Here is a 12,443-nt window from a genome sequence, read left to right on the forward strand (position 1 = left end):
ACCGGTCCTCATTACCGCGGCGAGCGGTTGAGGAGAGGCTCACCTTCCGGCGCTGGCGCAGATCCTGCGCGGTTGGCTTTGCTGTGGAAGTGTTTTTTGAGGGCAATGCATCTTTGCATTCGGCCGGTGTGCCTGTGCGGGGGGCGCAGGCGGGGGGGGTTACCCCTTTTCCACGCACGCACGCACACGCAACCTGACCGCCCAATGTCAATGGCAACGGCACCACCCACCGTTGGCCATGCGAAGTCCGAAGCGGCGAAGGTCCGCCTGTCACTCCGCGACACACGCCGCCTGTGCGGGTGTGTTTGTGAGCGACGCGGACGGCGGAAGGGTGGCTTCACTCGGGGGGGTGTGTGAAGGGCCCAGATACCCAAACCCCAAACCCCGAACGCTTGCCGGCGGATGTCCGAGTGGCACGGCATACACGGAAACGTCGGTCGAAAGGAACCGAACTCGACTCGACCGACAGAGAGGCCACTCAAGAAGCTACTCGAGCGGTGCCTTCGTCGTTCACGAGGGGGACGGGTGTGGAACCGTGGCGAGGCGAGGTGTTTGGCTAATCAGGTCAATCCGTTCGTTCGTTGCGCTCCGGTAGATCGCGATCATGTCAAGGTTGCGGCACCGCAACGCGCGCGCACCGAGAGGACACTCTCGGGGGGGCGCAGGTGGCAGGTGGCAGGTGGTATGTGTTCCGGTAACGGTCCACCACGACGTACCCCTGGCCCAGTAGCCCCGGCGCATCAAAACCGTACTGAACCCCGGTAGGGGGGGCCTCCATTGCGTCATCGCGTTGCATCAGCAACGTGCAGCGTGCGGCGTATGCAGCGGAGGCAGAGCGGATGGTGTGGCACCTGACCACTAGCTGCTGTACGATCCCGCACCACCCCCTCCTCGCACCGGAGTGACGGTCGTTAGGCTCGTAAAACATAAAGCCTCCTCCATAAAGCCGCGACGGCCTGACCGACGGCTCCCCGTCTTCGGCTTCGGCTGTGACCATTTTTAGCGTTTAGAAGCTGCGAAACTCCACCGTTTTCGGTCGATGATGATGCTGATGATGTCTTCTTTGGCGCTGTGGCCCATACTAACGCTGCTCTACGCTCTCTCCGCCATCACGCCATTCCTTTCCAGAACGGATACCCGTCCCGGCGCCGCTCTCTGGTGGACGATGCTCGCTTCGAGACGATTGTGGTCAAGCAAACCAAACAAACTGTCCTGGACGAGGCCCGCGCTAAGGCCAACGGTAAGAGGCTGCCTTCAGGGCTTCCGGCATTCGCGCCCCCCGATCATGAGTGTTCTTTGTGTGGCCGCGATTCCTGTTGCTGACTTATTATGTTTCATTATTCTTTCGCCTCTCCCGTTGTACTCCTGCCCGCCGCAAAATCCGTTGCTTGATGTTGCATGATTTGATGTTGCCGTGCTTCCGTGTGTTCCACACCCGTGGCTAAACCCGTTCCGTTCCGTGCAGACTCCACTCTGGAGTGTTCCATGCTACAGGCTCAAGAACAGCAGCAACAACAAGGTAAGCCGACAAGGGGCCCAAGAGGGCGACGGGCGGGACTGCCGGGACACCGGTGTACGGACTTAGAATACGGAGCGAATCGGCGCGAGTCCTTCTCGCCGAGTCCGAGAACGGCGCTCGACGTCGCTCGACGTCGATTTCGAAATTGAGGATAACCTGAGCGGACGGACGGACGAGCGCCGAAGGTCGAATGGTGTGTCCATTCACTTTTGTATGGTTTAAAATTCCGTTTTCGTTTTTTTTTTTTTGTTCCAAGTGCCGCCCGTTCTGGTTCACAAGTTGTGGATCCATTTTGCTTTGTTTCTTGATCGTACATCGGTTACCCGTTCAGTTCATTTCAGTCAGTTTGTTAGTTGCTCTTTTACACACTTTTCTTATCTTAATTTTTGATTATTTCTTTTTCGTTATCCGGTTATTGGTTATTTAAATTGTTACCTAAAATGGCCACCTTTCGTTGGCGACTGCTCAGAAGACAAACATCCGCAGGAGATTGAACAGACAATCGAGGATCAAGACGCCGAGGAGATTCGGCTGGTTGCAGGTAAGTGCGGTTTGGCTTTCGCTCGGCTCGGCCGTTGCTTATTTGGTTGCCTTTTTGATTTTCGGTTCGTGTTCGTGTGTCAATGTTCTGCAGTTGAAAGGCTTCCCACTAAGCCGGAGGAACACGTCCCTGGTGCCGACGACGAGGAGAAAGAACAAGGTACGTTCAGCACCGTGGTGGTGTCCATTTGAGCGAGCTTTTCCGGGCCACATAATTCATACTTTCCGACGCGGCGAATGAAATAGAGCGTTCAGTTAAGCGTCGCGAAGCGTCGTCAGGGAAGAAAATGGCCTTTCCATTAACGGCCACTTTCGCGAATGGCGCCGGGCGCTTAGTTTTCTCTTGCCCCTTTCGGTGGCCCGCCGTAACACGAATCATTTCCCACAATGCTACACGGAGACGGAGGACGGTCCTTCCGTTAATCCCGCTCAAAAATCCCGCCAATAAATTACTGTAGAGCGAATCGCAGGGCGTGGAAGAAGCTAAAAAGGATTTACTTGTTACACCCCCTCACACATCATCACCCACCCACCCACACATCGCTTGTTGACCGATGCGACTGCGAACCATTATTAATCGGATTGTGCTACGTCCCGCGGTTTCCTTCACTCTTCCCCACCCCGCAGACGCAGGGCTGACCGAAGAGGAGGTCGTGCTGCAGAACGCCGCCTCGGAGTCGCCCGAAGCCGAGAAGGAGGTGGTCCGTGCCGCGGTGGTCGTGCGCCTTCGCGACGGCATGGGCTCCCTGGGACGCATCCTCAAGGCGGTGGAAGCGTACCACGGCACGGTGGTCCACCTGGAGTCGCGCCAATCGCGCAGCGATGGCGTCCAGTTTGATGTGCTGATCAAGATCGATATGGCCCGCGCCAATCTGCTGCAGCTGATCCGTTCGCTGCGCCAGACGCAGTCCTTCGGCAGCGTTAGCTTGCTGTCGGAGAACAACGTCAACGTGAAGGCCCCGTGGTTCCCGAAGCACGCCTCCGAGCTGGACAACTGCAACCATCTGATGACCAAGTACGAGCCGGACCTGGACATGAACCATCCCGGGTTCGCCGACCAGGTGTACCGCGCTCGGCGCAAGGAGATTGCCGAGATCGCTTTCGCGTACCGATAGTGAGTAGCGGGAAGCGGGTTTGAGACCGAACTGGAACCTAACGGGTCTTTTTTTACAACACAGTGGTGACCCGATCCCGCACATCGATTACAAGGAGACGGAGAACCAGACGTGGGCCGCCGTTTTCATCCGCGTCAAGGAGCTGATGGTGAAGCACGCCTGCTCCGAGTACATTACCGTCTTCGAGAAGCTCGAGGACGAGAAGATCTTTGTCAAGGAGCGCCTGCCGCAGCTGCAGGAAATGAGCGATTTCCTGCGCAGGAACACCGGATTCACGCTCCGGCCGGCCGCCGGTCTGCTAACGGCTCGCGATTTTCTCGCCTCACTGGCGTTCCGCATCTTCCAGAGCACGCAGTACGTGCGCCACATCAACTCGCCCTACCACACGCCGGAACCGTAAGTTGTCGCCCTTTTCACGCTATCGTACGAGAGTTGCCTTTTCCCGTTCCCGAGTTTTACGGCCCCAAATCCACAAGCTTTCCCAGCAACCGGGCGTCATTATGGAGCAGCGCCCCACAAGCTCCCTTTCACCGAGCCCTTCGAGCGCATTGAGCTGGCTTTGCCATTGATGCAGGACTTAGGTGCCAGAACAATTTACGCCGCCATTGTGTGTGTGGTTTTGTTGGCAGCACGTGAAGTGTGTAGAAAAAAGAAGGGGCCTTATGGATGCCGGGGCCACCATTGAGTGCTTTCTAAATCCTTCTCTAACCGCCCACGATTAACGGCATTGTGGGATTGACGCATTGAGAACACTATACACGACACTTAACGCTCGAAACCACGTGTTTCACAGCCCGCTCCACATGACTTCCAAACTAATCACCAACACGCAACGGGACCGGTTGTGTTGTTCCTTGCCGTAGAACTAGCATTTTAAATAGCACAGTAAAAATCCATTTTGGTTTCAACCGGTTTGGTTTCAACCTCTCCAACCCCGGAACCGTCACCAGCACTATAGGAAGGCGCTTTTCCTGCCCATCGTCCTGATACCAGTCTTTTATCGCCCTTTGACCCCCCGCAATCAAAACGGAGCGCCACAAAGTGGCAGAAAGCGGCAAGGTGTCATAATAGAGTAAAATGGTTTTAACGGCAATTCTACCCAAAACGCTTTCCACACTCCACTTTCCGTACCCTTCACTCCTTGGCCCCTGGTGGCAGCGGGTTGTCATTGTTGTCAGGATCTACGGATCCCGTCCCGTCTACGGCAGACTTCCGTTTTTTGCTCGCAGTGGACGGTAGAGTCATTTCCTTCGGCAGCGGCAAAACCATTTGCCACGCGCGCACTCAGCATCAGGCGCGTTTGATGTTTTCCTGGGGCAATTCCGTTTCAGGCCTCTTTGCTCACTTTGCTCCCTGTTTCCGTAACATTTTCCGAATTAGCCTTTTTTCGCACAAGTCTCTCTCGGTGGTGGGTGAAGAGAGAGAGAGAGGCGAAACGTTGAGGTTCCAAGCGGATGGTAGCAGGATGCGCCCGGACTTTCCCGAAGGAAACTCAATTAAAAGCGTCACAACCGTGATTTATGCTCCCTCCCGGGGGAACAGGGCAACTACGGCAACAGAGCCCTATTAGTGCTTCGTCTATCTAAATTATTGACTTCCACTTGGTATCGGTGATGACGATGGCGTGGGAAACGACTCTGAATCGACAGAAGCACATGAACGTTGCTCGAAACATGCGAACTACATATTTGCGAAGTGCTGCGAAGTAGCCCTTTTTGCATCCGTTGTCATGGCGACCGGACAAATGCGGGCACTGGAAAAGGACCGCTGCTTACGGTTTTCAAAGGATAAAAATGTGCCTGCGAAAAGGCCCCCGGGGGGAAACACATCGAACCAAAATTAAATTATGTTTCCGCATAGTAGCCGAACCTTTTTTTCATTTTTCTGGAATTGCATCGCTTTCGTTATCATTGTCTAATCCTGGCATCCTGGCCATTTCTTTCTCCCCCGTTCGCTTTCTAGTGATTGCATCCACGAGCTGCTCGGTCACATGCCGCTGCTGGCGGATCCCAGCTTCGCACAGTTCTCGCAGGAAATCGGATTAGCATCGCTCGGTGCCTCGGACGAGGAAATTGAAAAGCTCTCGACGGTAAGTAAAGCGTCGGACGCGAAGGAAAAAGACTCAAACAAAGCGGATTTGCGCAGCAGCAGGCAAAACCGTTCGACCTTTTCGACCTTCGAACCTGTTCGAGCAGTTTCGAGCAACTTTGGCTTCTCGATCGGGCGCTTAAGGTTTTCAACCGCTTGATTGGTCACAATCAAGCACACAGCGTGTGATCATTCACTTCTGATGGCTATCTCGATGGTGCACATTTTCACGCCCCTTGCTCTACACCCGCCTAATGCAAACCCGCCAGCGTTCCATGCTAACCGGAACTGGGGCACGTTTTCTTGTGCGCGTGCGTTTGGTGCTGTGTGTGGGGCTCTTTTGTGGGTCACCGCCACCACCACCACGAGAGAGGTTCTAATGAAGCGAAACTTGAACGAGTTGAATGTGTAGCTTTGAGAACACGACATAAAAAAATGTACTATTCGTTTTGAGGTTATGCTCGTAGCCAGCTCGATTGGTTAGTGTCCATTTTCGTAGAGTGATTTACATCTGTTGAGCTTGTGCTCGGACCACACACAGCTCGCCGTCTATTAAATCATAGTTTTTGATTGCTTGTGTCGGAGCACTTTGTGGTTAGGTTGTTGGTTTTTTTGCGATTAATTAAGTCGGCGTCAATGAAACAAGCAAATACTTACCACGATTCTTCGTTACGTTTCTTCTTCAACTACAAACCCCTTAGGTCTACTGGTTCACGGTGGAGTTTGGCTTGTGCAAGGAAAAGAACGAAGTAAAGGCTTACGGTGCCGGTCTGCTCTCCGCTTACGGGGAGCTTTTGCACGCCATCAGCGACAAGCCCGAGCACCGCCCGTTCGACCCTGCCTCCACTGCCGTCCAGCCATACCAGGACCAGGAGTACCAGCCGATCTACTATGTCGCCGAGAGTTTCGAGGACGCGAAGGAGAAGTTCCGCCGCTGGGTGTCGACGATGTCGCGACCGTTCGAGGTGCGCTTCAACCCGCACACCGAGCGCGTAGAGGTGCTGGACTCTGTCGACAAGCTGGAAACGCTTGTCTCGCAGCTGAACACGGAGATGCTGCATCTTACGAATGCTATCGCCAAGCTGCGACAGCCGTTCTGCTAAGCCCTTCGCGTTTCGCGATCGCGCTCCCCGTCTGCTCCGGCTTCTACCCTTTTCGAGAGCGCGCGACGGCCAAAGCAGCGACAACAGCAGAAGCACGCCATTTGTGCTTCTGGAAAATGTGATCCGATGCGTGTGAGAGAGAGCGATTGGGAGAAAACAGATGCGAATATAGGTGAGGAAGAAGAGGATGGAAAGAGGAAGAGAGCGAGAGAGAGAAAGGCAAGACACTACAGCAACGCCAAGAAAGGAAATATGTCCAAATCAAAGACAATAAGCTGCGTAGGCCATAGAGCACGACGAGGTCCGGCAGTCCCTGGCGGACATCAGAACATCCGGTCCGGCCAACGGGGACCCAACAAGCGGAAGTCTACGCACAACTCGATGTATACTACCGCCACTACTTTGAACAGTATTCGCCAGCACAGTATGATCTAGGGAGGGATCCAAAACCACGCGAAAGGAACTACTCCTTCCGATGTACCGCAAACACACACTCTCTCTCTGCTAACGAGTATCGGGGGTGTGGGGATCCCGGTGTCCCCACGTCCCCACCTACGAGTGCCAGCATACGATCGAACTACCATCGAATCCAGAAGGCTTTCTCCCCTTCCATGGACGTGACGCGAGTTGTGCATCCGCGATTGTGACCTACGCCCCCCGACCGATCCCTTCCGGAGGGACGGTACGCCTGCATTGTCCGGAAGGTGCAGACTGATCGTCCCGTCGGCGGTGTCTGTCACCTCGCGGGTCACCCCGGGAATCAAAGCATCACAGCTGTGTACAGCTTCGGTGCTCGAAGCTCGGAAGCCCTCACGAAACGAAGGAAGGAGTCAACAGCCCACCAGCGACAACAGGAGCGGATCAGGGGCTAGGCATCCCTGGATTCGCGAAGGGAAGGCTAGAAATGACGAACGGAAACCTGTTTTGCCAGTGTGCATCGCGGAAGCGATCCGACATCGAGGTGATCGATCCCTCAGGAAAACCTTCTTGCGAAAGGAGCTCGGCTCGAAGCTCCTCCAAGCCAACCGAAGCGGTTGAGCCGAGCCGAGTGTACTCAGAGGTGGAAACAAGCGCAGTCCCGTCGCACGCAGCAGCCCGCGCTCTGGAGCGTCCGGAAGATGACGATCTTGGGTGACCGATCCTTTCAGCGATCACCGAGAGCTGCAGCCGTGCAGACGAGTACGATGGACGACACAGGACCGACAAGAGCTGCGTATGTCGGCGTCCGGGAGTGCGTCTGTTCCTGCTTTCGAATATCTCCGCCGGGCGCCGACCTATTGGAGTGAACATCCTGCCAAGCAATCCGTTCTTCCTTTCCACCTTTCCCTGTCCACACGTCCCTTCCTCGCGCTTCCGTCCTCCCCAAACTGCCATCCGGGGAGCGATGGGCACGATTTTTGCACGGTAAACGATTCCCTTGCTCACCGCGAAACCCATTCCTTCCGTATCCAACCGTTATCCGCCCGCTCCCGTAAAAACCAAGAACCCTCCCACGGCCTCTTCCGCATCCCTACCTCTTTCCTACTAGTGTCACCCGTGTGTACGTCCTGTCATCGTAGCGTATGAGAGAGTATTGTTTTTTGGAGAATAACATATTTTTTATTTAAAGTATGCTAAGTATTATATACTATTTAAAGTTAGTGTTTAAAGTTAAATTATTCACTTGACTTAAAAGCAGATACTTTGTTTTTCGTTAAAACAAGAAAAAATGGCAACAACGCTTCAGGACGGGAAGCAGGAGTCCGTGTGCCGAAAGTGATCGGCTGATCGCAAAGGCGCCTTGGAATGACTCGTGGAACTGGGTACGATGCGGCCCTTGACGCCGACCGTGCACACCTCAGAACCGAATCTGCAATCTTGTTACAGATTGCACTAGACATTGTAGCTTGCACCATACGGAACCATCGTAGAGGGAGTGACTGCTCGATACGATAACACGACCACCTGCCGTTTTGGTGAGAGCTTCGCGATGCCACTTGGGCTGGGTCCTGAGTAACCGGTGAAAGTGGCGGTCCCCGCATCGGCCCGAGACATTCTGCCGCCCTTCGATTACCTTTCTTTGCCCTCCGCTTCCCGTCCTTCTCGACAAACGTTCTCAGCGAGACGAATCCTTTAAATCAAAAGCACAAAACCCAGCAAAAAAATTGAAACACACTGCAACGAAAATTCATCCTCGACTGTCTGTTGTAATCTCATGTGTTTGTTTTTCTAGTTGTGTATTTTATTATTGTGTATAAAGCAAGAAACAAAAGCGGAAAACAAAGACACAAGCCCTATTTATATTCATAGGAACCAATCTTAGCACGCGCACCTATCAGAAAGTGAGAAAATATATTTAAAAAACTGGTAAAAGTTTCCGTCTTACTGATCAAACGAATATGATGTAAAAGCTATCTAGCACGAAAGTAGCAATGCAAATAAAAGAGACAAAAAACACACACAAATGTTGTAAATGTTATTGGGTATTGAATATTGAGATTGATTTCATTTCACAACAAGAAATAAGGATCTAATCGTTGTACAATTGATCTTCTAGAGGTATTATAGGCATTAGCTCTACAACATAATCATATGCACAGCGCGGCGTTAGATTTTTCGCGGATGTGTTTCATTTAATTACCGTAGAAAAAAGTCGAACAAAATTCGAGAACATGCTATTTCGACATCAAGAAGTGCATTCCTTTGCCAAGATGTTGTCTTTCATCTAACGATTCCAACTTGATAATGTTCATAGTGTGTGCACCAATTTCCGAAGCAAATTTTAGACATAAAGACAGTGTCATAAATGTATCATAATACAAAATTGTTGTTTTTTTTATCTTAGAAGATCGAACCGGGCCGTATTTATCACAAAATTGATCGCCCACAATTATTTGTAGCAAGTAATATTTTAAACGATTTGTTCAATCACTGTATTTGCTTAATGTGAACACTTTGAAATATTGGAAATAACTGTGGAATAATCGAAATAAGGTTAAGGAAAATACGGAAAAAAATAAGTTATTTTATCGCAAATCGGGCAAAATAAATGCGAAAAATTAATAAAACTTGTATTTACGAGGTGAGATCAATCATTTTCGCGACATTTGAATTTTCTCGGGCTACGTATATCCGATTTTCGATTTTTTTGTGACGTTAGGTTGCTACACATGTCAGTAACTTATGATGAAAAGTTCGGCCATTTTTGTAATCAGTCAATTTTTGACAGCTGTTTGGCTTGGACAAGATTTGGCTCATCGTCGATTTTTGTCTCTTCCAAAAAATGGATGGCAAACTGCGGTGCCACACGGTGCATAACTGTAACACGTAACACGTAACATAGTGTCAAATCTGGTGTGCACCCTGTATAAAGTCGTGGGTTGCGCCCTGCATAATGTCGTGTTATAGGGCCTGCTGAGCCACAACGCTTTTGACGCCTGGTCGCTGTACTGTCAAAATTGTTATATGAGGCTGTTATATCTGTTGTTATACACCGTGTGGCAGCGCAGAAAGAATCTTTATCAAATTCTGTGTGAAAAACAACACTCCACTCGAAATTACCCCGAAAAAAAACCTCAAAAGGCGACGCCGTCAGCTGAACCAAGGTGAAAAATGAGCACAAAAATTACAGTGAGCATTATTAATCAATTATTATTATCATCATTATTAACATTAACAAGCCAAGGTTGTTCTTTGTTTGTGTTTTTACTCAATCGCGCGATCCGCCCTTATATACGTGAATAATACAGAAAGGCTGTTTTGGCAGCACTGTCGAAGTGACAGCCGCTTGGCGCCCAAAAACATGAACGCTCGACAAGAAAAACCAAAACAAGACGCGAATAAAAGTATTAACGTATTTACAACCATCCCGGAACAGATTATTCGATTATTATTATTACCAAAGTATCTTTTGTTCGAGGAACGTGGTTTGATGTAACTGTTGTTAAAGTCGGTTGAATTCGAAGTTTGTGAATTTGAGCAATTAGTGAAAATTGCCCTCGGGAAAGGTAAGTACGATATGCGAAAAAAATGTTAAGAAAAAGTCGTTATTCATGTTATCCGTGTTAAAGTAGGGGTAACGGAAGGGACAGGAAGCTCCAGCAGCTTCTTTCGATGTGAAACGCAGATCGAAACGCACGGTTCGGCTGTTAGGACAAGACTGGCTTTATTTTTAACAAATATGTGTTAGCGGGTGTTAGTTTGCTGGCCGCTGGTCCTTGGCTCTGGTCTACGAGCGTGGGAACTTGTCCACCGTTTCGCCGCTGTTGGAATGTCGGAATGTTTATGCCTGCGACGTCGCTATCGTTGCTTAGAAACTGCTTACGACCGTAACTTGTATCAAAAGTTCATCGACGAGCATCATTTCAAAGACTTTATACTTCTGATGAAAATGTTATTTCCAACATCATTTTTAATATCACTTTCAATATATTTTCAGCACTCAATATAAGTATTTTAAGTATTTCAATATTGTAAATATTATCAATATTTTCTTTATATATTTAAATGTTATCACAAACTTTCAAGGATTAGCATTGTGATTTGTTAATGGCACTTTTTTCTTCTTGCAGAATGTCGTCCAACGACGGGAGAAAACGACGGGCGACTACGACAAAGGACGGTCAGGAGGCGGGCCCGTCGAAGCGACCAAGTGATAGCGAGGAAGAAATGCTGGAGACTGATACTCAGCATGTACACACCAACACTACAAGAGATGAGCGTAATGAAATGGCAGAGGTAGTAAGCCAAATGGTGCTGATATGCAAGCGAAGCGGAGAAGCTGGGCCAAGAACAATGCTGCCGAAGATATTGTGCGCAGCGGGTCTTCTTCTTCCGGCCATTCCGAAATATCCTCAAACGGTGTTCGAGGGGCCGTGGGAGATCAACCCCACCGTAATCCGTGATGCTTCTACCGATAAAGTGGTTGCGGCCTACTGGAATCGTGACGTAGGTAAGTACGCCTGAAGCTTTATTTCTGACATATTATTATAGGTTGCACCTTATTTGATCTTATTACGTTATTATGTAATTCATTATTGTTATTATTCTTATGTTATTTCTGATGAGAGACCAGAAATATCCATGGCAGAGGACCCAAATCTTTTGGATCAACATTCCTATCATTTTTCATTGCGTCGCGCAAAACAAAGAAAAAGTAAGCGCTCCGTTTCAATTTTGGCGTACACATCACGATGTACTGATTGAAGAGTAAGAATGTGCTTTTGCCTTGAACTATCTACGATATTAACTATAACGTATTGCGCTGACTTTTTTTTTGCTGTTTGTGTATCCGTTTTAGAATTCACCATTTTTATATGTGATAGAGCAGTCGGCAACGCTCGTTGCTGTAACGCAGCCGGCCATGGTTTCGATTCCCGATACCGGCGTTGCACTGTCTTTCGAGTTGGGCGGCAAGTGTTTTATCAGCACTCAACACTTCCAAATAGTTCTAGGCAGGCATTTGATCAAGTGCAGTCGCAAGCGCGATCAATTTGCTGTGTGGATGAAATATTTCTTTCGATTCTGCAACAATTTCGCGTTTGGTGCGTTCGTTGCAAATATCATGTCACATTAATATTTACATTATCATTACAGAAGCGGCAATACGGGAACAGAACCCATCGACGTGGACCAGTGCCATCGAAGGCCTACAGCTGGAGCTTCACGTCGGTGGGGTGCCCTTGGCGCAGCAAGGGAACCCAAACTTTCAGTCTTGGGTTGTACTAGCGCGGGTGTACGCCGTAGATCCTTTCGTGCTAACCATATATTGTGGTAGCACTAAACCAAGCGCGCAGGTGCTACTCAGGCCACTCTGCGAACAGTTGAACACTCTGCTGCCAACTGTTCGAGTAAGATTCGTTCTTGGAGACGCTGAGGCACGCGCGCTTGTGAAAGGTAGGTATCTTAGCGGCGTAAATTTAAATAGTAAGAATTTGAAAATAATTGTTTTTTTTATAATTAAAGAGACGGTCGCCGAAACGGGTTACCATGGTTGCCCAAAATGCACGATTAAGGGAATCCAGGTAGGAAATCGTATTTCCTTCCACGACACCACCGACTCCCGCCCACGAACGCACAATGAATTTGTGGCTGGTGCGT

At 49.9% G+C, this 12,443-nt stretch overlaps 1 protein-coding gene across 1 annotated transcript; it reads left to right on the forward strand.

Moving 5' to 3' along the window:
• Window positions 1-204: 204 nt before the first annotated feature.
• LOC128278934 (tyrosine 3-monooxygenase-like) lies at window positions 205-6,717 on the forward strand. Its single transcript, XM_053017656.1, has 9 exons — window positions 205-261; window positions 1,129-1,240; window positions 1,466-1,519; window positions 1,989-2,060; window positions 2,154-2,219; window positions 2,687-3,173; window positions 3,238-3,570; window positions 5,137-5,263; window positions 5,964-6,717. The coding sequence occupies exons 1-9, from the start codon at window positions 205-207 to the stop codon at window positions 6,363-6,365; spliced, it is 1,710 nt and encodes a 569-aa protein (XP_052873616.1). The 3' UTR covers window positions 6,366-6,717.
• Window positions 6,718-12,443: the final 5,726 nt, after the last annotated feature.

This window comes from Anopheles cruzii, chromosome 2, assembly GCF_943734635.1.
Source record: "Anopheles cruzii chromosome 2, idAnoCruzAS_RS32_06, whole genome shotgun sequence".
Taxonomy (NCBI): Eukaryota; Metazoa; Arthropoda; class Insecta; order Diptera; family Culicidae; genus Anopheles; species Anopheles cruzii.